Raw genomic sequence first — 27,049 nt, 5'->3', positions numbered from 1 at the left:
TGCAGTGGGAGGGTTCCACGGGTGGAACAGGGCCCATCAGCTCCAGGATGGCCGTGGCCCAGCCTGGCCTGGCCCGAGCAGGGCCTGGGCCGGGCCCGCCGGCCCCCGCATGGGGCCCGCAGCCACCTGTCCCAGCACCGGAAACGAGACAGAGCCCTGCTCCGGGGTTTGTCTGTTCTTAAGTGTGGATCACAGAGGCGGTCACAATTTTAAGTGGCTTAAAGAACTGTCCATATTCAAACTGGCCACTGATAGGTTCTGTCAGGTCACAGAGGAAGCTGTAAACACCCCTTTGCACTTCCGGGGCTATGCTTTGCCAGCCCATGACAGCCTTTCTTTTCATTAAAGTGTGCTTTAGATCACAGTGGGAGTAAACAAATTCCTGCAGAAAAGTTAAACAATAACATCTATTTATAGTTAAAGTTTTTCTCTTTTGTGAAAACGAATTACTATGTAATGTTCTAGCAAAGTCATTACTATCTTGACCTGTCATTTACAGTTTCAATAGTTAAGAAATACATAACAAAATACAAGTTCATTTTTCCCATCTTACTGTTATAACCTACTCCCAACAGCCAGTGGTGTCTTGTGATGACATAAGCCATATTATCTTCAAGATTTGTCTTTTCTTTTCCCTTCAAGCAAAGGAATTCATTTAGCAAAACTATTAAGAAATTAAATGTGCAGTACTTCGGTGTTATTGAGACAAGCCTTCCATTTAACAAGATTGAGGAAGTTATACACAGTATGAATAATACTATCTACATTTATGCTTCTTAGGGTGAAATGATCTCAGCATTGTTAGTCCTTGGGAGTTCAAGGCCAAAAGTGATATCTAGTGTGTTCTGGAAGAAATTATCTCTTTCAGTTTGAATTTCATGCATTTCTTTTAAATGATGTGGGAAAACAAGTTTCTTCAGAGGTTTTCTGTGTAAATCATTCAGCATGAGACACTATGCTGTCTAAATTAATCCTCAAATCAGTTCTTGTATGATTCCGTACACAGGTCAGCATAGGAGAGCTTATGGATCTTGTCTGGTAAATTGTTTAATAATGGGATATTTGTTGTTTACTTGAGTGGATAAAGTATGATCACCAAAAGCAAGGGTGAGAACCCATGAACTCCTCCTGTAGCTGTTGTACTCTGGGGGTTTTTTTCCTTAATCCCTGGAGTCTTAGAGCAATTGCTTCAAGGCTTCAGCAAAATGGGCCACTCCGACTGTCCTGGAAAGTGGCCTAAGAGTTCAAGCCCTAGCAGGTTTGGCTCGGCCTAGGCTCCAGATCTCCCATTTCTAGGCAAGGCTGCTATAAGATGGGAAGAAAGAAGTCTGCCACCTCTTGTGCCTGTCTCTGAATAGATAAGCCTTCCAAATCCTGACTCAGTAAGACACTTATTCAGGCGTACATGTTAAGCTGTACTTAACTTCTTTTCTGCTGGCTAGCTCCCAGGTGTTCTTTGCTCAGCACAGAGAAGTACTGGATTCTGGGTTACTGACAATATTTAATCTGCACAGTACTGGGAACAAAACCCTTACATAGGCTTTGCAAATTCTCATCTAGAGGTTTTAAACAGCATTTTTCAGCTTTTGAAGTGTCTAAATATAGATCAGAAAGTGGCTATTTTGTCTTTCATGTTTCTACATCTTTACTGTTTTGTATGTGTGATTTATTTATTTATTTACCAAAATCAATTCCCCAACTTCTTTTCATTTCTTCCCTCTCAAGTGGCGAGTAAGAAAAGAAGCTATGATGGGTCTTGCGCAGCTGTACAAGAAGTATTGTCTTCATGCTGAGGCTGGAAAAGATGCTGCAGAGAAAGTGAGCTGGATAAAGGATAAACTTTTGCACATATATTATCAAAATAGCATTGATGACAAGTGAGTCAATCTAAGTCTTTCTAATTTTAATTGTATCGTGATGCGAGATACTCTGAAAATATGTCTTTATGTTGTGAAAGCTGTTGTATTCTGTATTTGTGGGTTGATGTATGGTGTATTTAATAATCATGAAGATATATATGCAGATAGTGTTGTTGCATTGTTTTTTCATGGATTCATTTTTATATATTGGTGGGACTAGATCTATGATGGTAGTAGATTTTCATTAACTAAGTACTGTGTAAAAAAAAAAATTGTCAGATTTGGCATTTACTATCCCAGTTCTTGTTTGCCTCACTGCTTTCCAGAGGCCAGGCTGTTAAAATCCATGATCTGTGAGTGTTACGTGTGTGCACACCACAGTACATGCACAAACCTCTCCTTTTGGTATGGACCCTTTAGGTAGACCAAAAGCTGAAGAAACATCACCGGAGCTTTCACATTTGTTTCATCTTCTGTATGTTGTCACTCAGTCCCTTTGACTTTTTGAAACACCATTTTGGTGTTGAAAAACATATTTTGGCCAAGGTTTTGGACAATTATTAATAGTCTTTCAGAAAGAAACTCTGAGATCCCACAAAGGTAGAATTTCAGCCTAGATTTTTAGTATGGTAGACTCAAAATTGTTTATAGTGTTTCTTAGCACCTTCCTTACACAGTCTACTATTTCAGTATGTTTTGTTATCTTGGTGGTTAGTCTGAATGAGCTAACAGCCTCCTTCGGTTGCCAGTTATGATACTAAATTTTTTGCCACTGCAGTGGTGAAGGCTCTTGTTTTGTTCATCTGGCTGATCATAAGTGGGCAAGAGTTACATATTTGATTAGTTGGCACCATTTTTGAAACTCGGGAGATCTTCACATAGTTTATACAAAGCTAGTTCAGCACGTACATAAAAATAACTGTAGTTTGCATTGAGAGGTTTCTGGTTTTTCTACCTTGTTCACATCTTGTTGTCAGTACACAGGTTTGATAGTGGACAGAGAATGAATCAAAGTTGTAAAGTGAATGAGGCAGATGTTTTCTGTATTTCTGCTCACAGCAAATGCAGAACACTGTTGGAAACGAGGCAAGGAAATTCAAGGACAGTGTCATCAAAGCTGAGTTTCTTTTCTCTGACATGACTTCTGAAAGTCTGATTACACCATTGAAACTAGCTTTTTCATGAGGAGGCATGGATTGTATCCTGTTTGTTTTCTGGGTATCCACACAGAAAGATTGGTGGCTTGATTTTTAATGTTCTTCTAGGTACCCTGAATTTTAATTCAAATTCTACTAGTTTTTAAGGCTGACAATGAAGTTCTTGCTCAGTCACACCATTGGGTTGGTTTCCTGATCTCAGTGGGAGGGATAAATGTATTTCTGTTATTGTCAGGATTTTAAACATTTAACACCTGAAGAGCTGTAGAAATGCTATGATCTTTTAAGACAGAGTCTATCCAATCCTTCAAACACATAAGCAAGCATGAGACAAAATTAGCTGACTCTGGCCTATTTTCCTTTAGTAATTCGGCAGAGAGGATAAAAAGTAGCAGTGGACAGCTCTGAGCCTTGGAGTATTTTCCAGAGGCTGCATGGATAACACAGTTCTTTCAGAAGATAATAGTGCAGTATCACACAGAGTTCAGGCATGAAGTGGAATAGAATAGATGTTTTTTCCACAAATTGATAATTCGGTCACTTGTTAATGTTTTTGTTGTGGCTTGACTGTTGATGTACACAGCTACTCAAGACTGAAGACTTGTAACTGTAAGAGCTGCCTCTCATGTGTTCTCTGAGCTTCTCTGTTTTACAATTAATACATAAAGAATGGAGTGAAATGACCACATCTGTAACAGTGCCCTGTTACCAACTATTGTTATGCTAGCCAATCATTTTCCTTACAGGAGAGAAGTGTGGCTTGGAGTTATGCCCGCTTTGTAAATCTTGACCCTGAGCAACAGGGACCAGGGAAGGGCTGGTACAGTCTCTCCATTCGTATTGACAGCTTTTCTAGAATATGTATCTATAGAGGCATGGGCTTGAGCAATGTTCATAAATTGATAAGAACTCTGATGCCTCCAATCTCCTAGTGTGTTAAACAGATAGTCCCTTGAGATCTGAAGATCTTGTTCCCCAAACAATTTAGTTCTTGGAGTTACCAGTGGGAAAGTGTACATTTAAAGAGACAAAGCCAAGTTTTCTTTAATACTAATGAGCTGTCTTGAAATAGTTGTATACATATTCATGGTCATCCTTTTATTTCTCTGCCTTGCCATCATGTCTATTGGAATTTTCTTTGAACAGAAATAAGCTGTGTGAGCAGAAATAAGGTGTGTTTGATCTGTGCAGCTGTGGTCTCTGTACAAGGTACTCCCAGAGTACTTGCTAGTACTAGTACATAGTGAAAAAGTTTTAAAATTCAAGCACACGCAGTATTTGTCCATAAATATCAAACTCTGTAGCTGAACATTGTGCACAGCTTTCAGTAGGATGAAGTAAATTAATGTTTGAATGTTCTTTCATTTGGAGGAGCTATGATTAGATGAACTACTACTCACTTGTATTTTGTAGTTCAAAGTTGGTATTTAGTGTAAAACTTTAAATGTATATTTAAGAAAGATAATTGGAGAATGCTTTTGCTGGTTTGGTTTGTTCTCACTTAGTTTTCCTTTTGCCCCTTTAGTTGTGTATGTTTTGGTGTTCCTTCATCTCCACCTTTTTACTCCTGATTTTTAGCTTGTGTATAAGAATAATGAGTAGTTTCTCGGGTAGAACAGTCAATCTTAACCATTCCCTCGAGGATACTTCAGATTTTTTCTTTTTCTCCCCTTTGAGTTCTATTCTTTCTCCTTTATTTGAGTTTTTTACTGTGTTCCTTCCTTCTAAATATTAGAATAAACAAAGGGAAATTCTCAGATCATAAAGACAGGGAGAATTTGGATGGTGAGAGATTACTCCCTCTTAGAGGTAAAAGAACGTGGAAAAGCTCTCAAGGAGCAGTTCTTGCTAATCTTTCTATCAGCAGTGGAAGGAATCTTTACAGCTGAGAAAAAGGCCACTACTATTTTGTCTTCTTTGTTGAAAAATCTAGTTTTAATGACTTGCACTATTTCTTGCTTTTTTAGCTTGTCTGAAAGGTATCACTGCTGTTCAGCATGTAGAGTTTTTTTCTTCTTTTTGTGCAGATTACTGGTAGAGAAAATCTTTGCTCAGTATCTTGTTCCACACAATTTGGAAACAGAAGAGCGAATGAAGTGTTTGTACTATTTGTATGCTAGCTTGGATCCAAATGCTGTCAAGTGAGTATAGTTTGTATTCAACAAATACTTGCTTCCTCAGGCTTTTCTAACATCTGTTATCTTACTTGTATTATATAATAAAAATAAAAATAACGGATGCTTAGCATTATTTGCAAGTAGCATAGTATTTCAAAACATTTTCCTATTATATACAAACTCAATACATCCATTAGACAAAAAGATCCCATGATATTTGAGAAGAGTGGTTTTATCCATTCTTTTTCATCAAATAAGAACAATGCAGACTTAAAAGTGTGCAAGTGATGACTTCTAGGTTTGCTCTATATTAGGGACCATGATGAAAATACCTGTAACTGAATTCAGGTTGATGGTGGCCCGTTTTTTATTTGTGTGGTTTTAAGAAATACTGTGGGTGTCCTGCATATGTTGCATTGTTGCAAGAGAGATGCTATTCAGTAAAAAGAGAAAATCAGTTCCACCTTATTTTGAACAGTTATTTTTAATACTCACTAAGTGTTGATTGTACCTAGCAGGCGTTGCACTTCTAAGGTAAATAAACAATCTTGTTTATTAAAACGTCCAGCATGTTCTTGTCATGAAGAAGCTTTTCTTTTCTGGTTTCCCGTTTTTTCAGAGCACTGAATGAGATGTGGAAGTGCCAGAACATGCTAAGGAGTCATGTACGAGAATTGCTGGATTTGCATAAGCAGCCCACTGTACGGTTTTGAAAATATTTATACTTTATCAAGTGGACCTCTTGGACTAATTTACTGGGGTGTTTTAATACTGTATTATTTGTTCAGTGTAACTTTGTTATTCGCTGATTTCTGTACGTAGACAACGTTCCATTCTCATTGAGTAGTAATACTTTCTGTAATACTTGAAGGTATATGACCTCCTTCTGTTGAACATCCTTTCGTAGTACTACTGAAGAACTTCGGAAGAAGTTTAAAAAGTTTCAAAGCTTTTTTGTTTGCTTTTGACAGACCTTTTTTCTTTTTCACTTTCTAACAGGTTTTGAAAATGGAATGTATTGTAGCACAAAGCAGTGGTTTCTTTGTTGCTTAGAAAAAACAAGTTTTTAAGTATTTTTACTGGAATTTTACTAGTAGAAATTTTAGGTAGAAGGAGTAGAAGGGCATTGCTTTGGGGTTTTGGTGAGGGAGTGGGCTTGTGGAAATTTCCTGTTTTGGGGGCTAATGGGGTCTTTTTCCAACAATTGATTTTGACCTGTTATGCGAGTTAATGAATTTTTGCGTTTTTTTGATGTTACAAGATTTTTCCCCTTTCTGTGTGTAGTAGCTGCTAATCGTAGTTACACTATTCTAGTATCTATTCTTAAAACAAAAACATAAGATTCAGGAGTAGAAAGTAGTGCTGCAGAAGAACTAACAGACCAGCTTAAAGGTGTATTTTATAAAGGAGAAATGGCTGATTTGTTTGTCTGTTTTTGCTGTTGTCCTCAGTCAGAAGCAAACAGTGCCGCCATGTTTGGAAAGCTGATGACCATAGCAAGTAAGTGTTACTAACTTTCTGTAAACATTCTATAAACTACTGCAGCATTCCTGGAAACTATTTCTGTGAATCTTGGCATGCTGAAGTGGCAAATTTATCTCATGTTAAACTGTTTTTAATCATACAGAAAACCTTCCAGATCCTGGAAAGGCACAAGATTTTGTGAAGAAATTCAATCAGGTTTTGGGTGATGATGAGAAACTTCGGTCCCAGCTTGAACTGTTAATTAGCCCTACGTGTTCTTGTAAACAGGCAGATGTCTGTGTGGTAAGGAAATGGAAAAGCAGACTTTTATACAATAAGTATTTGTGCTTAAAATAGCTACCTGGAATTAAAGGTTTCCTTAATTACCTAAACATGGTTTTTACACGTTTCCAATTTTCATAAAATGCCTTTTTGGTTAACCTGTAGAGATTAGGAAAAAGATAATTAGGATCACCATCTTAAGAAAACATTAGTTTTATTCCTTCCTGGGATTATGAGCAACAAGCATAATGTCTAAAAGACTAATTTATTTCTTTAAAATATTTTATTTTGAGTGCCTCTTTCGTGGTAGGGTTCCCAAACTGTCTTCTCACCCTGATTCAGCTTCCAAGTACCAGCAAGTTATCTATTACCATCTATATATTATTAATTTATTTTTCATCCTGTATGATGAATCCTATATCCTCCTCCTATATCCTCAAAATAATATTTTGAGGTCAGTCTTTCTCATGGTTTTTAACCTCTTTGAGGAAAATACACACCTTAGTATTAAATTGTACTTTTCCAGACGCTGCCAACCACCACATTTTTTTTTTATGTGGTCCAAAGCAAAGTAAGCAATTTCATTGACAGAAATTACAATGATCACAAAGAGTATCTACAAACAAATATAGACTTCTTGGGTTTTGTCTAATAGCCTAGAAATTGTGCAGGGAAGGGAGCAGGACAACTTTTTCATTCCTATGAGGTTTCACGTACTACGGGGTTACCCACAGTTTTCTGGATTACACTTGACAACAAACACACATTCTGTGCACTGCACTCTTCCTTGATTGTGTTCTGGATCTGGGCTGCAATTCTTAAGAACCCCTGAAGAACTCTTAACTAGAAACCTATTTAAATAGTTTTCTAAAGTATTGATCCTTTGAATATAACATGATAAAGAGCGGTGTGGAGATATATATGGACTGTGGTAAAAAGAAGTGACTATATTTAGCTTACTCAACATACTTAAGAAGTAAGTAAAATGAGTATAATTCTTGTTTGTATCTAACATTCTTGTAGAGGGAGATAGCCCGGAAACTTGCAAATCCTAAGCAGCCAACAAATCCTTTTCTGGAAATGGTCAAATTTCTTTTGGAAAGAATTGCCCCTGTACATATTGACTCAGAAGCCATTAGGTAAGTTTGAAAGATCATGAGCAATTGACTCGTGGATGATTATAAAGGTGGTAGAAATGGCAAAAGAAAAAATAGTTTTCTTGGGGTTTGAATTGGTCTGTCGTAGCACTGAATGTGTGGGTGAGTTTCTAATTAAATTATGTAGATGTATTCATTCCCAGCAACCTAGAGGATGCAGCTTTTTTTGATGCTGTTTTGTGGTGCCGTCTGCAAAATTATTTTAAAAATTTAGTAGTTCATGGTGAAAATTCTATTTGTGGGGCTTCAGGTGAAAACTATGAACATAATTTTCACATAGTTAACTGCAACAGTCTTCCATATAGCATCTGAATTAATTAGCTTTTGTGGGATTGTGTAAGAGAATGTTTTGATTCCTTTTGAGACTTGTCTGGTAACCTAATTACATTCTGAAACTTGTGCAAGTATGTGTTGATCTAATGCCACCAGCATGGTGGGGAGGTTTGGGATGGATTTTTTTCCCCCTAAAGAATTAGTTTTGCAGAAAGTGAAATTAGAAGGAAAAGGACTAATGTAATAACCCAAATAAAAATAGCAAAAACGAAACAGCAATGCCAACACCACCCCCAAAGGACTTTTGCCTTCCCTTTATATGTTGTGAAAACCAAGTTATCTTGCTTATATCTCCAACCTTTAACACTGTCATACTTGTTTGTTTCTTTTTGTATCTCTCATTTCAGTGCACTAGTAAAACTAATGAATAAATCCATAGAGGGGACAGCTGATGATGAAGAGGAGGGTGTAAGTCCTGATACTGCTATTCGTGCAGGACTTGAACTTCTCAAGGTAATCTACATTAACGCAGCTGTAATCTATAATGGACGGAACAAAAGTGGTATGAGTAAGAATTAATGTTAGCATGGCTTTAATAGTTATTACTTAGATAATTACTTTTTTAATGTATGAAACTGGTTATTAATACTCACTTGAAAGAAGAAGAATGAAAAAGATGGTTTGTTGGAAGAAGTATGTTTTGAAAAGGGTGCCAAGAGTTGAAATGTACATGTTAAAGCAGAAATTGTTTCCTGCTTAGGGAAGTAGTAGAGAAGATGGTGTAGAGGTGAAGTGAAAGGAAGAGAACAGGGAAACTGGGAGAGACCTTCTTTGGGGCATGTATGACACTGGAAGGAAAGCAAGCAGTTGGCTCAAGAGCCTCATCATGTAGCAAAAGAAAGGGAACTTGTGTTTTCAGTGGTGCTGAGAAGTGGAAGGGGGAGAAAGAAGGATTTGAAATAGCTGTAAAACAGTATCCCATGTTTTGTTTGTAGATATCTTAACCTTCTTGGTTTCTTTTCTGCTCAGGGACTATAGATTCTGGGGAAATTAAAATTTCAGTTCAGTTACTGAATGTAATAGTTTCATATGGGCATCTAACAGCTATTTATATTGATGGTAATGTTAATAAACAGCTATCATTTAGTTTTTCTGATTATTAATTTACTATGAATAAATATACCTTTGTTTTAATGTGTATCTGCAGGTTCTGTCCTTTACACATCCTACCTCGTTTCACTCTGCAGAGACCTATGAGTCTCTACTGCAGTGCCTCAGGATGGAAGATGATAAGGTAGCTGAGGCAGCCATACAGATTTTCAGAAACACGGGTCACAAAATAGAAACAGACTTGCCACAGATACGATCGTGAGTATTCTGTTACGTGCTGCTTTTCATATCTGGAATTCTCCCTCTTGATGGTTTATTCAGTGTGTTGCCCCTGTATAGTCTTGTTAATATGAACAGCTTCTCTTGGTTTTGATTTCCTTCAGTATCTTTCTGTCCCCATCCCTTCGTTTTTAAATTCTGTGCTCTCGCAGTTTTTGCATATTTACTGAACATCTTAGGAACTTCTTAAAAATCTTCTTATAATAGACACATTAAAACCAGTGCATAGCAAATTTCCTAGCTTACAAAATAAGAAACAGCAAAAATACAGCAGATATAATTCCTTGGCATAATTTCTACTCATATCTGTCCTTCACACAATTTTTCTATCTTTGTAAGGAATGCAGATATAATCTCTGATATGGTTAACAGCTCTGTTTGTTATTAAACAAGATGGGAAACAAAGTCTAAAAGCAGGCATGAATTTCTAGCAAGGAATAATTGGTTGTCTGTAAGTTGTCATGCAATTCATGCTGTGCTGCTGATTAAAGCTGCATAATGTACTATTCACAGACTATTAAATACCTTGTGAGTAACATCTGAAACCTTAAAATCAGCCTGTAAGTAATTTAACGTGTCCAGATTATAAATCATGGGTTTCAAGTTCTCATATATTGAAATAGCATTTTGGATATTGCCATGCTAAAATGCATACCAATCTCCACTTCTAAGTTTGCTGTAAATTAAAGCCATAACCTCAGCGATTCTTTGGAATGTGGATCAGATTTTGGACAAAAGGAAAATACTACAAATTCAGGTATATGAGATAGGTTTTAAGACATCTGTAGGGGTAAAGAGAAGGAAAAGCCCAGTAGTCCCCATTGTCAGTACGGTTCCCAGTATAGTCCCAAGTGTCTTTGGTTCCCTGCCAGAACTGAATCAAGACTCTGTATTGCTGGGCTATATCATGTTCTCTCAAAGGATCTAGTGTTGCTGTCTTTTTCTTTGACTTTGTGCCTTAACCAGGTATTGGTGAAGTTTAGTCTGGGAGGTCTCAACTTAAAAATGTAACTGTCAAAGTGGACATAGCATGGTTTCCAGGCAAGTTAGGTTGGCGTTCTGAAAGCCAAAAGCCATGTCAGTGTTTACACTTGACACAAAGAAAAAGAAGACTGAGGACAAGAAGATGTTCCAGATTTCATGTATTCAGAAATCTTTATCATAAATGAAAGATTTGATACAATCAACAAGATAGTTTGTTTCAAGTGACCTGTTTGTGGCTTGGGGTTTTTTTAAAGGCTGCTGTGAGCAGGCTACTTGCTGTCCTTTGAAGCAGTGTTCACCTGTGGCTGCTCAAGTTCTTGCTTGTACAGGAAATGAATAGGGCTTTTGTACTGGTTCATGGACAAAGACTACCCGTATGACTCGGGAGCCTGATGGAAGCACTGGCCATGCTCAAAGAGAGCCTATGGACCATGTGTAAACTTGTAGATGTAAACATGTAAAGGTGCATGTCAGTGTGTCAGGTTTCACCTTTTGCAGATTTGTGTGAGTTGGGATGTGCTGAGGTGTGGTTTGTAACTGCTGCACCAGGGCCTGGCAAAGACACTTTAATGTACATGTACTTTTAACACCATGAAAACTGTAGATTAGGCATTGAAGCTTACTTCAACTCTGTAGGTTTTACTGAATTCTTTACTATTTTGGTTCTTAATCCAATTTGTGGAATCTTGGCATGTTTGGGAAGAGATTTTCTACTTCACAATACTGTTAACATGTTTCTGAGGGTCTTTGGTTTAGTTTTGGGTTTTGTGGGGGTTTTGAGGAAAATGTTTGAGGTTTGATTCTTTCAACCCGGCAAGTTGCTCTTTAGCCTGTGGTTGCTGATTTTCATTATGTAGAATGTGTCAGTGAATGGTGGATGCTGAATAATCCATATACTGAATACTGTATTGTGAAAGAGCTTTTCAGGAAAGCAGGGAAAATTTTGGGGATGTTTCTGTGTCAGACTTCCTGGGCAATTTTGTTTTTTCTGTCAGTTGCTGGGTGAGGTGCAGGGTGAGCTTCCTGAGTTAGTGTCTCGGCTGCTGAGCTCCGAGGGGACAGGCCTGCCTTCCAGCACTGCCTGGGGAGGGAAACTGAACCATCTGACCAGCCTGGACCTGGTCTCTGGAGTGGCTTCTGCCTTGCACTTTCCTTTGGTGCCTTCTGATCAGCAGAGAGATTTCAGGAGATTCAAATTCAAAATCTCACAACAAAGCAGTTGTTTACTTGGGTATACATTGCAATTAAAAGTTCCAGTTGTAAAAGCCTGTAAACACACTGATGTTTAGTGGTTATTCTTAGCTTTCACAGATTTTCTTCAGCCCTGTCGTTCCCAGGCTCAGATAATAAGTCCAGGAATTCACCCAAACTGAAATTGTCATATTGCCCCCACCTTCTATTTGTCTTCCTAAACAGCTTTATTTTGACCATTAATTTCTTTCATGTTTGATTTTTTTTTTTTTCCAGTGAGCTGTTTTCTTCTTGTATGTGTGTGGTCAGATATTCAACAAGTATTACTAAATACAATTCTGTCCTGCTTTTTAGTTTGTGATTGTGATCTTTCCTGAACAGACTTCAAAGGAATGCTTGATTTATAAGACAGTGAGGATAGATTTGTATGTGTGAAGATATTTTTTTGTAGATTGCAAATTGCATTTTGAAGTATTCTATTTAATGTTCACAGAACACTAATTCCAATTTTGCATCAGAAAGCAAAAAGAGGCACTCCTCATCAGGCAAAACAAGCTGTTCACTGTATACATGCCATATTTTCAAATAAAGAAGTACAACTTGCACAGATCTTTGAGGTATGTCTTGCCTTTGTTTTTAAGATTTGTTTGTTATTAATTGGTACTGGTCATTAAAATGAATTCCTACTGTTTATTAACAGATAAACCGTAGGAATTTATAACATGTTTATGAGGTCAGGAAACCTACAGGTGTATGGTAGTTGAGATAAGTCATTAATTTTACAATAGCAAGTTATTAATATTTGTGTCTTAAAGTCATGATTTACTAATATTCTCATGTCTGATAGAGAAAGGTTTTCCTTTTTGTCTACATGGGAGAAGTTTGGGGGAAGTAAGCTGAAAATGCTGGACTGATCCACGGCAAATCCCATGGGGACACATTTAGCAGATACTAAATGAGAGATAAGATCCCCTACTTTCCACCTGTATTGAATTACCTTGCCTTAAGGTCTTTGCACATACAGCCTTGCCTCACTAAGGCAGTTAGTGCAGAACAACTTGACTGTAAGCTCAGACATCAGTTTACGGCTCACTTACTGTTTCCTCAGACAAGTAATTAAGCAAAAAGACTTTCTATACAGAGGAGGGAGTTTATTATTATCTTTCAAATAATAATGTTATTAATCTGCTCTTGTAAAATATTTTAGGTTCTTAATCTTGGCTGTCTTTGAACCTGTGTGTCATTTATAAGTGTGAAAAGCTTGCAGAGTTCGATCTCTGCTTAGACTTCTGTGAGAGTGCTTGTTCCCCCCCAGTACCAGAATATGATGCAATGGTTGTGGGGTGATACAGGAAGTGTCCTGGTGACTGTTACCTGGAAGGTAAATGCTGATGGCTAGTAGAAATGTCCCCGGTGGTTTCGAAGGTTTTGGCTGCTGTTTTTGACCATTGGCAGCTGGGATTCAGGTTTTCACAAATTCTGAACAGAACTGAGTCAAAGTTTTTTCCCACGTCTCTCAGGTTTGAATGTGTTTCACGTTAAAATAAGAAGAGAATACAGTATTTGTTTTGCACTTAACTTACATGAGATTTTTGTTTACTCTGTTGAATAGGGAATGGTATTCTTTATACTTTTGATTGTTAATTTTATTCATTCTTTTGGAAAAACAGTGAAATGCATCAGCAATCCAGCAGTAAAATAAACTATTTTAAGACATGCTAGCTTATTAACTGAAGTTGAATTTTGAATATTTTTTTATTTTTCCTTCCTCAGCCTCTTAGTAGAAGTTTGAATGCTGATGTACCAGAACAGCTTATAACTCCCTTGGTCTCTTTGGGTCATATTTCTATGTTGGCTCCAGACCAGTTTGCTTCTCCAATGAAATCTGTTGTTGCAAATTTCATTGTGAAAGATCTCCTAATGAATGACAGGGTAAGATTATCTTTTTTTTTTTTTTTTTTTTTTTAAGTGCTTATTATGCTCTTTGCCTGTTATGAACTCTGTGGGGAATAGAGCTTTTTTTGTCAAATGAGTCCATAAAGTAATGCACTGTAAGTGGTTAGTACAGTGATAATTGCATTCTAAAAGGTATTTTGGTGAAAGAAAGCCTAATCCGTGACTTTTTTCTATTTTTGCATCTTTATTTTTCGTATGAATTGAACCAGTTTGTAAACTTACATGAATTTCTATAGTCAACAGGTGAGAAAAATGGAAAATTGTGGTCTCCAGATGAAGAAGTCTCTCCAGAAGTACTAGCAAAGGTGTGTTATCTGCTGTCAGTAATAATGTGTATATCTGCAATTAAAGTTTACTTTTCTTCAAGTTGCACAGTGGGAAATACTAGAATAAATCCCTTCAAATGTTTTTGTATTAGTCCTATTAGAATATTATTGGTTTTCTGGGTTATACACAGAACTGATAAAACTGGTAGAAACTATGCATTCTGTTGTCTTCACTTACTGATATTAATTATTCTGAGTGTTGAGAAAACAAGAGATTCAAAAATTTTAGTTTTCCTTACAATGAAGGTAACTTTCCTTTGACTTTACTGACTTGTAAACAAATAAATAAAATAAATGAAATAAATTGAGACCCTAACAAATATGAATCTAACTATGGCCATTTCTAGGAATTTTTATCTAGTTGCTCTTACTTTTAATCATATAGCAAGTATCCTGCATCCTCTAGATGCACTTCTGCAAAGACAGTGGACCATAGTTGAAGTGTCCTGAGATCACAAAGACTGCTTCTTCCTTCATCACTCTAAATATTTACTGCTTCATTCTGTTCCTTTCAAAATCTCTAATACACAAGAATCTATGGGAGTTTCAATTTGACAACAGTAGGTTTTAGTAACTTACCAGCTTTGGCAAGTAAGTTGATTGTTGATTTGTTTGTGTGTGATAGGTGCAAGCAATTAAACTTTTGGTACGCTGGTTGTTGGGTATGAAAAACAACCAGTCAAAATCCGCAAATTCCACACTCCGGTTATTGTCAGCCATGCTCGTCAGTGAAGGAGACTTGACAGAACAGAAGCGAATCAGGTCAGATTTTGTTCCTTTCAGGCTTCCATAAATTTTGTTGTAGAATTTCAAAGAATGTCGGTTCTTTTAGAGTGCTTTTCGAATATTAAGGTCAGCACAATGTTGGCTGCAGATACAATCAGAGTATATTAGGAGTGGAATGGCAGCATAAAATTATATTAGATACTCCTTCTTTCTTGCAATTTGCTAATGCCTACAGAGTTCCGAATTAGATTATTTTCCTAGTAAAAGACATTGTAGAGAATAAAACACCTGCAGAGGTACCTTTGAAAACAATTGAGTGTTAACCAACTCCCAAGCATGTTAGATTTTATCTTGAGTGGAGCTTCTTCATTCCAGCTAATGAGGTAACTGCTCCTCAACTTCATTGTGAGGGTGAAGGAAAGAAAGAAAAACTGTGGCAAAAGCATTGCTTTCATTTAGACAGTGATAGGAAAACAAGAAACTTGACTCATCTCATTTCATTGTTTTACTGGAAATAGGGGTTTTTTGTGGGGAAAGGAGAGCACTTTATTTTTCACAAATTTGGTAAGGTTAGTTTGGCTTGAGGTAAAGCTATATTACTGCAACCTCATTGATTGGTCATTGATCTTGTAAAAAGAAATTGAGACATGCAGGTAATTTAAGGATAGTTGTGGTGAACTGTGATTAATTTTTTGGGGTTTTTTTCTCTGGTATGTGTAGTAAATCAGATATGTCTCGACTGAGATTAGCTGCTGGTAGTGCAATAATGAAGCTTGCACAGGAACCCTGTTACCATGAAATAATTACCCCAGAACAGTTCCAGCTCTGTGCTCTCGTCATTAATGTAAGTAACTGCATTAGAATTGAAGTGACCCTTAATTGAATTCTGAGTCCTTACATCTGAGCTTTTGTTGCTTCTACACAGTATATTGTGTTCCTCACCGCAGCTTTCACAAGAGTTATTGAAATCTCAATTTCAAATGTTTATTGTGCTGCTCCTGTTTGTATTTTTAAAATACCTCCTCATAATTCCACCTTGAGTGCTTTGTTTTTTTTTTTTTTTTTTTTTTTTTTTAAGACCTGCATTTTGTTGGTTGCACTTTTATGGTTTGTGTTGCTGTAGGATGAGTGCTACCAAGTGAGGCAGATATTCGCTCAGAAGCTGCATAAGGCACTTGTGAAATTACTTCTCCCTCTGGAATATATGGCAATCTTTGCTTTGTGTGCCAAAGACCCTGTGAAGGAGAGAAGAGCACATGCCAGACAGTGCTTGCTCAAAAACATCAGTATACGAAGAGAATATATTAAGCAGAATCCTATGGCTAACGGTTAGTATTTCAGTAAAATTGTTAATAATACAATAATACTAAACTGGAAGGAATAAATATTAAACCTTAAGCAATTGGCTTTTGTAAAGAAACACCAGATAAGTTTAATCTGTTTCTCATCTTTGTATTAGACACATTCAAACCTAAATTTACTTAGTTCAGTATTGGCATAAACCATAAAATACTCTGCTGTACATTGCTGATAATTACAGATGTAAAATACAGTGCTCTTATGGTTGTAGTTATTGTGCTCAAAAAAAAAATTTGTGTCCTGATATTTTTAGGCTTTAAGACCTTCTTCCTGAAGCAAGACCAAGTTGTTTTGTAGTAGTAAAACCTGTTCATTTATTTTTAATGATTCATTAAAAATAAAATTTGTAGGAAGAAAATGCACATCAAAATTTTACATTTAGTGTTTGAAAAAGTTATACTTTGAAAAAGTTTTTCTTATGATGTATGTGTGTAATATAGAAGCGATTTTTTGTTGTCTTTGTCACTGTAGAAAAATTGCTGTCCTTGCTGCCTGAATATGTGGTACCATATATGATTCACTTACTGGCACATGATCCAGATTTCACAAAACCTCAGGATGTTGATCAGCTTCGTGATGTCAAAGAGTAAGTGTCAAGTGATTCTAGAATTCTTATGCTGAGAATTTTCTGCACTTGGAAAGAAAGTGATTAGGAAGAGGAAAAAACTAATTAGGAAGAAGAAAAATTTGTTTTATCAACAGTATCTTGCAAACCAATAAATGGAAAAAATGGAAATATGGAACACTTTAATCATGGGAAGAAGGCATCAACAACTGCTTAGCAGTATACTCTGAAAGCCCAAATGGTAACCTGTAGGTCATACTGTAGTATACCAAATTAGTGAGTTGTGTATGCTTCTTTTGAAGTAAGTAATGATTTTAGAGTCTTGTCTTTGTGCCTCGGAATATTTATAGGATGTCAAGTAATGTTAGTTCAAATATTTTGGAACTTGTAAAATAGAGCATTTCTCCAAGGCTCGAAAACAGTGAGGCTGGGTAAGTCCTGCCTCACTGGAAACTTATTTTCCCCTTCCTATGCAAGCCTACTAGAATTCGTTCTAAGTTTGCTGCTGACTTACCATTTGCACTGCACATCAGCGGTGCAGGCTTAGTACTTGTTAATGTATTCAGCACAGATTACTGTACACAATATTGTCATACTTGGCAGGAGCTTGTTTCCAGATTCAGACCTTCTTCTGTGCCTCAAATAATATTTCACATCTTAATTATAACGTCTTTTGCTCCTTACATCTTGCAATGAATTTAAAAATTTTAAAATATAGTTAACACTTAAAAATTGTTCAAGCATGTTGTCTCTCCCACCACACAGCTCTGGTTTTAGTATTTTGGTTTTTCGTTGTATTAATTTTTGATGAAACTGAGCTTTGTTGGTATTGTATTAGGCATTTATAACCACATACTGCAACATACATCATCCAAAAAGCACTTCTTTTTTGGCACCAATAAGCTGGTTCAGATCTTAATTCTTTTTGCACCTTCACTTACGACAGTCCAAGTCTGATTCTTTCTCTAAATGTAAAGCGTGGTGTGCTCTGATTTCTGAGTTACTTGATTCACACCTGGTCAGACCTGAAGTCAGTGAAGATTTTTTACCTGATCAACAAATCTACATTTTGTCCCAGGACTTCCTGTTCCTGGCAACATCTGAAAGCATTCTACAGCATGTGCTTTATCCAAAATGCATGGGAACAAGTTCTGATTTTCAGTCACTGAGTTAATACTTTCTTTGAGAAGCACTTTCTAGTGTGCAGAGCTTTTTTGGACGCTCCTTGTATAGCTTTTCTTTGTTGTCGAATTTCCTCCCTCATGTTTGTCACAGACTGGCTGAACTAGCCAGAAAGGACTGCTCCAAACAAAGAAATACTCTGTAGGGGATTTTTGGCAGGAATACTTCTCTGAAGAGTCTCCTGAGATATGAGAAAAATGTTTTCTATTCAATGTGATTCAGTGTTTCTTCTAACAGCTCTGAGTGTCTTAGTGTTCACTTTAAAGTGTTAACAGAGATGCTTGCAAAGTTGGAAAAACAGGCTTTGCAGTGTGTTTTGTAGGTTTCTCCCTAGTTCGTTTTGGTTCACGTGGCCTAGATACAGTGATGTACAGTAAATGCATACTTAACAGTTCCTGAACCATAATCTGTGATACTTACTGATGAAGTTTTTTAAGCTTATCCTGCAGAGGTATGTTTGGGGTTGGTTGTTTTTTATCTTGATACTGTCTCAAGTGTGTCTCTCTTCCTAATTCATATTCTGAAATTACTGAAATGGATACAAAGAGTGATTTTTATGTGACTGTGTTCCTCTAGGTGCATATTATTTTTTTTACATAAAATCCCACTGCTGTTTTGGGCAGGTCTTGTTCAGAGTTGATAATTATTTATGTAATTTGCTGATTTAATGAGAAAGTCAAGATACTGAATATGAGTTAACTGGAATTACCAGAGTATAATGTGTTCTAAGTAGTAATCTTTGGGTGACACTGGATTTTGCAGAACTTGGGCCAGGGTGGTATGTTACTTGTCCTGCATTCATCCTATTCAAGTTCTTGAAAATAGTGGATAGATGGATGTAAATCTGTCTAACAGATTGATTTACTATAGCCTTTGTAGCTCTTGGATGCAAGTCAGATTAGTGACAGTTTCTTGAACATCAGATAGCTTTTTAAGTATTTTGATGCACGAGCCTCTGAGCTTTTGAGAGAAATGTCCCTTCATCTCTTTCATTACAGTTTGGATCAGCTAAGAAGATTGGGGCTTTTGTGAACAGGGAATTCTAATGTTCAGTCATCCTGCTTTTCTTGAGTTTTATTATCTCTTTCTATGAAATAATCTCTCTTCCAAAGCTTCAGAATTAAATTAGCTACTGGCAAAGCCTGCATTTCTCAGAGCCACCCATATGTCTTTACAACTAAGTACTATTTTATCATATTGTGACTATTAACCCTCTAACCATATGCAGCTGTGGATCTTGATAGCAGGTGACAGCATGGATGAACCAGTTGTGCTTTATATCATAATTGAAAAAATTTTAAAACAAACTTTCAGTCAAAATAAAATGTATTCTCACTATAAATAAGCTAGATTTAAAGAAAAAACCTAGGAAAGCTAATTTCATTATGTTTTACCTGGGAGAATTTTTGTCCCATATGGAACATTAGCGGGAATCTGACCTGCTTTTTGGATCTCCTCTCCTATTTGAACTGCAGTATTAATCCATCTTGTGTGGGTAACTGTCTAGCAGCAGCATGATTTGTTTAAGCCTGCCTTGAGTGTGCTCATGGTACATTGTTGACAGGGACATAGTGCCTTAGTGATTACAGAATTTCATTTGGGTGATGATAGCACCAGAATTCCTGCTTCTATTCATGTATGGGAGAGAAAAAGTTGATTGGCTGGGCAGTATTTACAGATGTAATAATATGCACACTAATTTGGCAGGTTTACTCCAAGGAGTACAGTTAAGACTCTGTGTTGTAAAGCTCTAGACTCTGTTTACACCATTATATGATGTTACGTGTTTATGTCTGCAAATTGATTTTGGTTTCTTAAGAAAAAGCTAGTACAGTTAAGAAAATTTCGTAAAGCTTTGCTGTATGTAGGAGCTGTAGTATGAAAGCTGGAGTGTAATTGCTTGTGGTTTTATGGCTTTTTAGGTGCCTGTGGTTCATGCTTGAAGTTTTAATGACAAAGAACGAAAACAATAGCCATGCCTTCATGAAAAAGATGTCAGAAAACATCAAGCTTACCCGAGATGCTCAGTCTCCTGATGAGCCAAAGGCCAATGAAGTAAGAAATGCAGTTGAGATTAGTGCTGGGTGATGAGCTGAGGGTTTCACAAGCAGGATTTGCAGAAAGTCTGAAAGAACTAGCTCTGACATTTTTATGGTTTTTTAGAGAGACTGCTAATTGCAAGCACTGTCTGTGTGTTTCCAATCTCATTCTTACAAAACCTTGCTGACCTCAGCCAGTACATAATACCTACAATTTTAAAAAATATTGCTGTTACTGCCTGCCTTATTTTAACAACTCCTGCCTAGTTTCCTGACATAAGTATCTTCTGCTGTTGGGGGTGGAAATACTGCATTATACAGCTGCTGTTAAACCCATTAGTTTCTAGCAGAGATGAGAAACCATTTAAGGTGATTTGATTGAGCAAGAGGTTGAATTGTACAGCATAGTCATGTAAAGTATTACTAGTTTTTATAAATAGTATCATATGAAAAATGAGGACTTCTCTGTGTGTTTTAAGACCCAGCAGTATGGTTAATGATATAGTTACAAAGTATGTCCTTAGTGGTGGTTATTTAAATGCATAGTTTAAACTTTCTAAAGTACTGCGTTCTTTCTACGCTGTAAAAACAGTAAGTAATTACTAAAGCATGCTTTTCTTTTTTTTTTCTCTAGAAACTTTACACAGTATGTGATGTAGCACTATGTGTAATCAACAGCAAAAGTGCTTTGTGCAATGCAGATTCACCCAAGGACCCTGTATTGCCAACCAAATTTTTTACACAACCTGAAAAGGTAAATTTGTTAATTTTATTTCCAAAGTAGTAAGGGGAAATGCATTTTTTTTTTTGATTGAGAGCTGGTTATCTCCATAAGATAATGAGTGGGAAAATGCATCTTTTATTATCAGCAATTAATTTTTGTCAGCTCTATGCTGTGCTATCTATGTATTATGAACACGTGACAGGAATGCTTGTAACAAGGTGAGAGCTAATTGAAATTAATACTGATATGCTAGCATGTATTGCTGAATTATTTCTTTAGTGTGTTTTACAAGTGCATCTGAATATATGAGAATATGTATATATATTTTCTGACTGTATTTCTGTATTAGAATGCAAATCTGACCAAAAAAAGGGAACATTATTTTACGTTACCTGTGGTATGTTTCTGTCTGTCAGTAGTTGTTCAGCTGTTCTGCTGGCTGTACAAGCTGGTCCTCTTATTGCCTAGTAATCGCCTTGGTGAGTACAGCTCTGCTGTCAGCAGTGGCACTACTGCTCTCCAAGAGACAAAGTTCTGAAAAGTGTAAAGGGAGCACAAGTAATTCTCTGGACCAGACCTGATGTTTTGGTTGTCCTGGAGAATGTACTGGCTGACATTTTTTCAGTACCTTAGAGTGTTAATTGCCTTTCCAGAGTTTGTTTAAGCAAAATTTGGTTTCCTATTTAATTGTAAAATGGCAGATGCCATGTAACAGTGAGCTGGTGTCTGTGGTAGCTACCTTTTTCAGTTACAGGATTTCAGCCTGTGTAAATTCTAATACTCTGAGTGGCAAAGGTAGCAACTTTCAACTTGTTTAGAGAAAATGGCACCTCCTTTCCTTTGTTAAGATTTCCCATTAAAAATGTGCAAGTGAACAAATAGGGAGAGCAGTTTTGCATCATTTTGAAACAATTCATGTCACAATAGAAGGAAAAATGTTCATCCCAATTTCAGGTATGGCATACTGTCATTTAGTAATGCTCACTGCAGATCTCCACCAAAATACTAGTTTCACCTATCTTTATTAGATTGACTCCTTGGTCAGCAGGTTGCATGGTGTGAAGTATGTGTAACACTTGATAGTTGCATCTAATTTGAGAAGTCGGTTGCATATAAGAAAAAAGGTGAGATTGAGACATCAAACACAAACTAATTTTTACTTTTATACAGGATTTCTGCAATGACAGGAATTACATTTCAGAAGAGACAAGGGTTCTTCTTTTGACAGGAAAGGTACGGTATTTTGACAAGTTGCAAGTCTTTGAATATTACTTGTGATTTTTAAAATGTTCTGGACTGTCATGGTTTAAAAATTATATTAAGAGCTCATGTACAGTAATTTTTGACTCTTTTATTTGATGACATATAATTAATTCCTTGAACATACTACCTGATGAATACACAACACCAATATTGTTATCTGTACAGGTTCTTGATTACAGTTTCTTCCATTACTGAAATAAGCTTGGCATAAAGTTATGATGCATATAGAGAATTGTGGTAACACTAGCATTGGAGATCTTAAATTTTCAGTTGTGACATTTTTAATATTGCTGGTAATGCTGTTAAATTCAGCTGCAAATGTCTATGTTCTTTTGAACATCTCATTCTATTTCAGGGAGTCCCTTCCAACTGGAGATATTCTATGATTCTAACATCCTGTATTTGCAAAGCAAAGCACCTCTGGGAGAGGCTTTCCAAAATGTAATGCAGAGTTAGGTTCAATACAACAGTAGGAAATATCACAGAATCATTAAGGCTGGAAAAGACCTCCAAAATCATCGATTACAGCCATTGACCAAATACCGCCATAGCAGCTAACCACAGCACTAAATGCCATGTTGAGTATTTCTTGAATACTTCCAGTGATGGTGACTCCACCATGTCCCTGGCCAGTCTATTCCAATGCCTAACAGTCCTTCCAGTGAAGAAATTCTTCCTGATTTTCAGCCTGAACCTTCCCTGGCACAGCTTGAGGCCATTTCCTCTTTCCTGTCTTTTGCTGCCTGGGAGAAGAGGCCAATCCCCACCTGGCTACAATCTCCATTCAGGCAGTTGTAGAGAGTTTTAAACACCCCCAGCTCCCTCAGCTGCTCTTCATAAGACTTTTGCTGCAGATCTTTCCCCAGCTCTGTTGCCCTTCTCTGGACTCACTCCAGCACCTCAGTGTCCCTGCAGTGAGGGACCCAGAATCCGAAACAGAATTCAAGGTGTGGCCTCACCAGTGCTGAGTAGAGAGAGACAGTCACTGCCCTGGTCCTGCTGGCCACACTATTGCTGACACAGGCCAGGTGCCATTGGCCTTCTTGGCCACCTGGGCACAGCTGGCTCATGTTCAGTAGCTGTTCACCAGCACCCCCAGGTCCTTTTCTGCTGAGCAGCTGAGCAGCCACTCTGCCCCAGTCTGTAGCACTGCCTGGGGTTGTTGTGACCCAAGTGCAGGACCTGGCAGTGGGCCTTGTTGAACCTCATAGCACTGGCCTTGGCCCATCAGTCTGTCCTGTCCAGGTCCTTCTGCAGAGCCTTCTGCCCTCCAGCAGAGAGTACTGCCACCCACTTGGTATCATCTATGAATGGACTGAGGGGGCACTGAATCCCCTCCTCTAGATCATCAGTAGAGATACTAAACAGGACTGGCCCTAACACTGCTCCCTTGGGAACACCAATGGTGACCAGCCACTGCTGGATGTGGCACCCTTCACCACCACTCTCTGGACCTGACCACCCAGCCACTTCTTAACCCAGTGAAGAGTGCAAACCATGTGCTGCAAGCTTCTCCGAGAGGATGTCTTGGGGGACAATATTAAAAGCTTTAGTGAAGTCCAGGTAGGCTACATCCACAGCCTTTCCCTCCTCCACTAGGTGGGTCATCTGGTCATAAAAGGAGATCAAGTTGGTCAAGCAGGACCCATCTTTCCTAAATCCATGCTGTTTGGGCCTGATCCCCTGGTTGTCCTGTACACGCCATGTGATCTCACTCAAGATAACCAACAGATTAACCATAACCTTCCTGGCCACCAAGGTCAGGCTGACAGCCCTGTAGATCTCCCAGATCCTCCTTCTGGCCTTCTTGTAGATTGGCATTGCAGTGGCCAACCTCCAGTCATCTGGGACCTCTGCAGTTAACCAGGAAAATGATGGAGTGGCTTGGTGAGCTCTTCCACCAGCCCCCCTCAGCACCCTCAGGGGGATCCCATCCAGCCCCATAGACTTGTGAGTGTCTGAGTGGCTCATCAGGCCACTTACTACTTCCTCTGGGATTGCAGCAGATCCATTCTGCTCCATGTCCCTGTCTGAGTTCAGGGGCTGGGTAGCCTGAGTGTAACTGACCTTTCTGTTAAAGAAGAGACAAGGAAGGCATTAAGTCTTTCAGCTTTTTCCTTGTCCTTGGTTACAATGTTCCCCTCCATGCCCAGTAAGGCATTGAGGTTTTCCTTGGCCCTCCATTTGTTGTCAGTGTATTTGTAAAAACACTTTTTATTATCTTCCTTTGCAGTGGCCAGATTGAGTTTTAAATGAACTGTTATATATTTATTACGTATTTTTATATTATATTTATATAGTTATATGCAGAAAGGTGGTTTAGAAGTAAACATATCTCTTCGGGGTTCTCTGATACAGTTACAACATTTTAGATCTTGCTGTGGCTGATGACTTGACCTATGTGCTCAGGCTGAGTAGGCAACAGGAAGTTTTTTATTTTGTCACTGGAGAGCAGTCAAGGAAGTTTTCGTAGCTGGCATGTCACATTTTTCATGTAATTTTACATTTCCTTAGAGGCCAAGTTAACAAATTAAGACATTCTCAAGAAGAAAAAATAATTCCCATGTGTGGAAGCTATGATGGAGCGGGCAGGAGAAAGATATTACAGATGCTGGAAAATATTGGCCAGCAAAAAAAGCAACAATCTCTGTAGAAATGGCTTGTTACTGGACAAAATGTTCAGTGACTGCATCATCCTAGTGCTATTCTGCACAGCATTTACTTAAACATATTATTCTTTTACTATAATAATTTGTTTAGTTTACTGAGTAGCTGAGTTTACTGCATGTCCAAAGAAGGAAAACTAAATGAGTGATGGGTCGGGTCTGGAGGACAAGTCTTATGAGGAGCAGCTGAGGAAAATGGGGTTATCATTCCCCCCAGACATAGTGTTCTAACACAGGGCTCTGGGGGTCCCAGGGCCCATCACTGGGGTTGAAGACAGAGAAAAAGATGGGGTTAAATGTTTCTGCTTTGTCACCTCCTGATTGTGAGGTGACCAGCCTCATCAAGTAACAGCCCAGTGTTATCTCTGATCCTCCTTTTGCTTTTGACGTATCTTAAAAAGCCCTTTTTGTGACCTTTATAGTGCTGGCCAACTTGAACTCTAATCAAGCTTCGGCCACATGAATTTTCTCCCTGCAGTGGTGAACACCATTCCTGTAGCCCTGCCATGTTGTCTGTTGTTGCTTCCAAATACTGTATACTTTCCTTTTCTGCCTAAGTTCCAGAAGAAGATCCCTGCTCAGCCAGGCTGGACTTCTGTCTCACTTGTGTGACATCTTACTCTTTGAGATTGCCTGCTCCTGTGCTTTTAAGAGATGGTTCTTAAAAAGTGACCAGCGTTCATAGATTGCAGTACTTTCAAAAGTAGATTCCCAGAGCATCCAAAAGTATTACAGCATCTAAAGTCTGCTGTCCCCGTATACAGGGCCAGAGTTGTCCATAAGGCCAAGGGCAGTTGATCCAGAAAGATCCTGTAATTTCTTGTAGAATTATTCATTGCTGGTAGTGTCCTGGCTGGGTGGTCAATAGTAGACTCCCACAACAATATCTGCTTTATTTGCTTTCTATTCATCCTTACCCAGAGGCTCTCAATTCTGATATTGCCTAACGTTTTGGCTTTTGTTGAGACTTCTCCAGCTAGTGTGCCTTCAAAGCATGAGAGAGAGAGAGAAGGGCAGTTGATGAAGTGCTATAGTGTGCCTTCAAAGCATGAGAGAGAGAGAGAGAAGGGCAGTTGATGAAGTGCACTTAAATGACAAGAAGTAAAAGGATTAAACAGTGTTTTTTAAGTAAAGATAAGGTTTGTCGCTCTAAACTGACGGCATTGTGATCAAGACTGTTAATCCAGAAAAAGTATTTTAAAATACTCAAGAAAATATTTGTAAAATTATGTATCTGAAGTTTGCATTTTTTAAGATGTAAACATTTTTTTCTAGCCAAAACCAACCGGTGTATTAGGTACAGTAAACAAACCATTATCTGCAACTGGAAGGAGACCATATATTAGAACTACAGGATCAGAGACTGGAAGCAGTGTAAACTCTGAGTTGAGCTCTTCTGCAGGAAACAGATCAAGGTACGGCAGTTCAAAATACCTTTCATCAGCTCTTTACTTCATGTTCTCCACTGTGCTTGCAAGTTTTAGGACAGGAGATGATTTAGTCTGTGTGCTTATGTGTTTGAGGAGTGTCCTTACTTTGTCTGGTTTTAAAAAATGTAGTAGTTCTCAATAGGTAAAATCTCCATACTTGCTTTTTGGTTCAGTTTGTGCAGTTGATGTTTTGATGTATATTAGGATGTATAAATTAGGATTAATCCTGATTGGAAACAAGAAACTTTTTTGATGTAGATGTAATATTCTGATCTACATGAGATTAAGAATGATAAAGCTTGTTGAAGCAGGCCAGGGTCTCAGTGGAAAGGTGGACCATATGATTATAATATTCAGTGATTCTTCTAGCAAGCATTATTTTTACATGGATCCAGAGTTTTAAAATTTGTTGTAAATCTGGAGAAACAGTTTACACTTTCAGATTTTAGTATTGTTTAATTTGGTTTAGAACTGATTATGTGACTAAAATAAAGGGTTAAAGAAAGCAGAGAAAGTTAACTCTAGTTGCTAAATTTCATAAGGCCAAAAGGAAGTATAACTGTTGAGAATTTGCTCTGTAAGTGTGCATGATACAAGTTGTAATAATCTTGGCTTTTTCTTTTTTGTTACTTTGTTTTTAAAACTATGAAGATTGGTCATTATTGGTGTTTATTATTCTTCCCCACATTTTCCAGTATTGGCTCGTTCTATCTGGAAAAAGAACACAGCCTATTTTACAGCTCTGGTCTTAAGTTTGCAAAAGGCATTATATGGTGATGTGACTGTGGTAAGGGATTTGGCTCAATGACCAGCCAATTCCTTTCAGACCTTTCCCAGTTCTGGGAAAGAAAATATAAGTGTGGACTCTGCCAAATTCAAATGTTTTTAAACTAATTTAGCCTATTGTGTTGATTCCCACCTCCCCCCTCTCTCTCCCCCC

The 27,049-nt window shown here is 37.8% G+C and overlaps 1 protein-coding gene across 4 annotated transcripts in view; it reads left to right on the top strand.

The window, feature by feature from the left end:
* PDS5A (PDS5 cohesin associated factor A) overlaps positions 1–27,049 on the top strand; it is an 87,511-nt gene that overhangs the window by 46,126 nt on the left and 14,336 nt on the right. For all 4 annotated transcript variants that reach the window (XR_001865245.1, XR_001865244.1, XM_017744314.1 and 1 more), the window contains 19 exons: positions 1,726–1,877; positions 5,044–5,157; positions 5,753–5,834; positions 6,585–6,633; positions 6,761–6,900; positions 7,903–8,018; positions 8,717–8,822; positions 9,517–9,677; positions 12,367–12,490; positions 13,647–13,805; positions 14,066–14,134; positions 14,781–14,917; positions 15,602–15,725; positions 16,005–16,209; positions 16,712–16,826; positions 19,910–20,042; positions 20,661–20,780; positions 21,921–21,983; positions 25,955–26,094. Coding sequence is in view for 2 of the 4 variants with exons in the window: in XM_017744314.1 (XP_017599803.1) it covers positions 1,726–1,877; positions 5,044–5,157; positions 5,753–5,834; positions 6,585–6,633; positions 6,761–6,900; positions 7,903–8,018; positions 8,717–8,822; positions 9,517–9,677; positions 12,367–12,490; positions 13,647–13,805; positions 14,066–14,134; positions 14,781–14,917; positions 15,602–15,725; positions 16,005–16,209; positions 16,712–16,826; positions 19,910–20,042; positions 20,661–20,780; positions 21,921–21,983; positions 25,955–26,094 (2,309 nt within the window). In the remaining 2 variants the exon portion in view is untranslated. The remainder of the gene's footprint in view (positions 1–1,725; positions 1,878–5,043; positions 5,158–5,752; positions 5,835–6,584; positions 6,634–6,760; positions 6,901–7,902; positions 8,019–8,716; positions 8,823–9,516; positions 9,678–12,366; positions 12,491–13,646; positions 13,806–14,065; positions 14,135–14,780; positions 14,918–15,601; positions 15,726–16,004; positions 16,210–16,711; positions 16,827–19,909; positions 20,043–20,660; positions 20,781–21,920; positions 21,984–25,954; positions 26,095–27,049) is intronic.

Source organism: Corvus brachyrhynchos, unplaced genomic scaffold, assembly GCF_000691975.1.
Source record: "Corvus brachyrhynchos isolate BGI_N302 unplaced genomic scaffold, ASM69197v1 scaffold17, whole genome shotgun sequence".
Classification (NCBI taxonomy): domain Eukaryota; kingdom Metazoa; phylum Chordata; class Aves; order Passeriformes; family Corvidae; genus Corvus; species Corvus brachyrhynchos.
The sequence above is the reverse complement of the archived record's forward strand: the minus strand, read 5'-3'. Positions and strand labels throughout refer to the sequence as shown.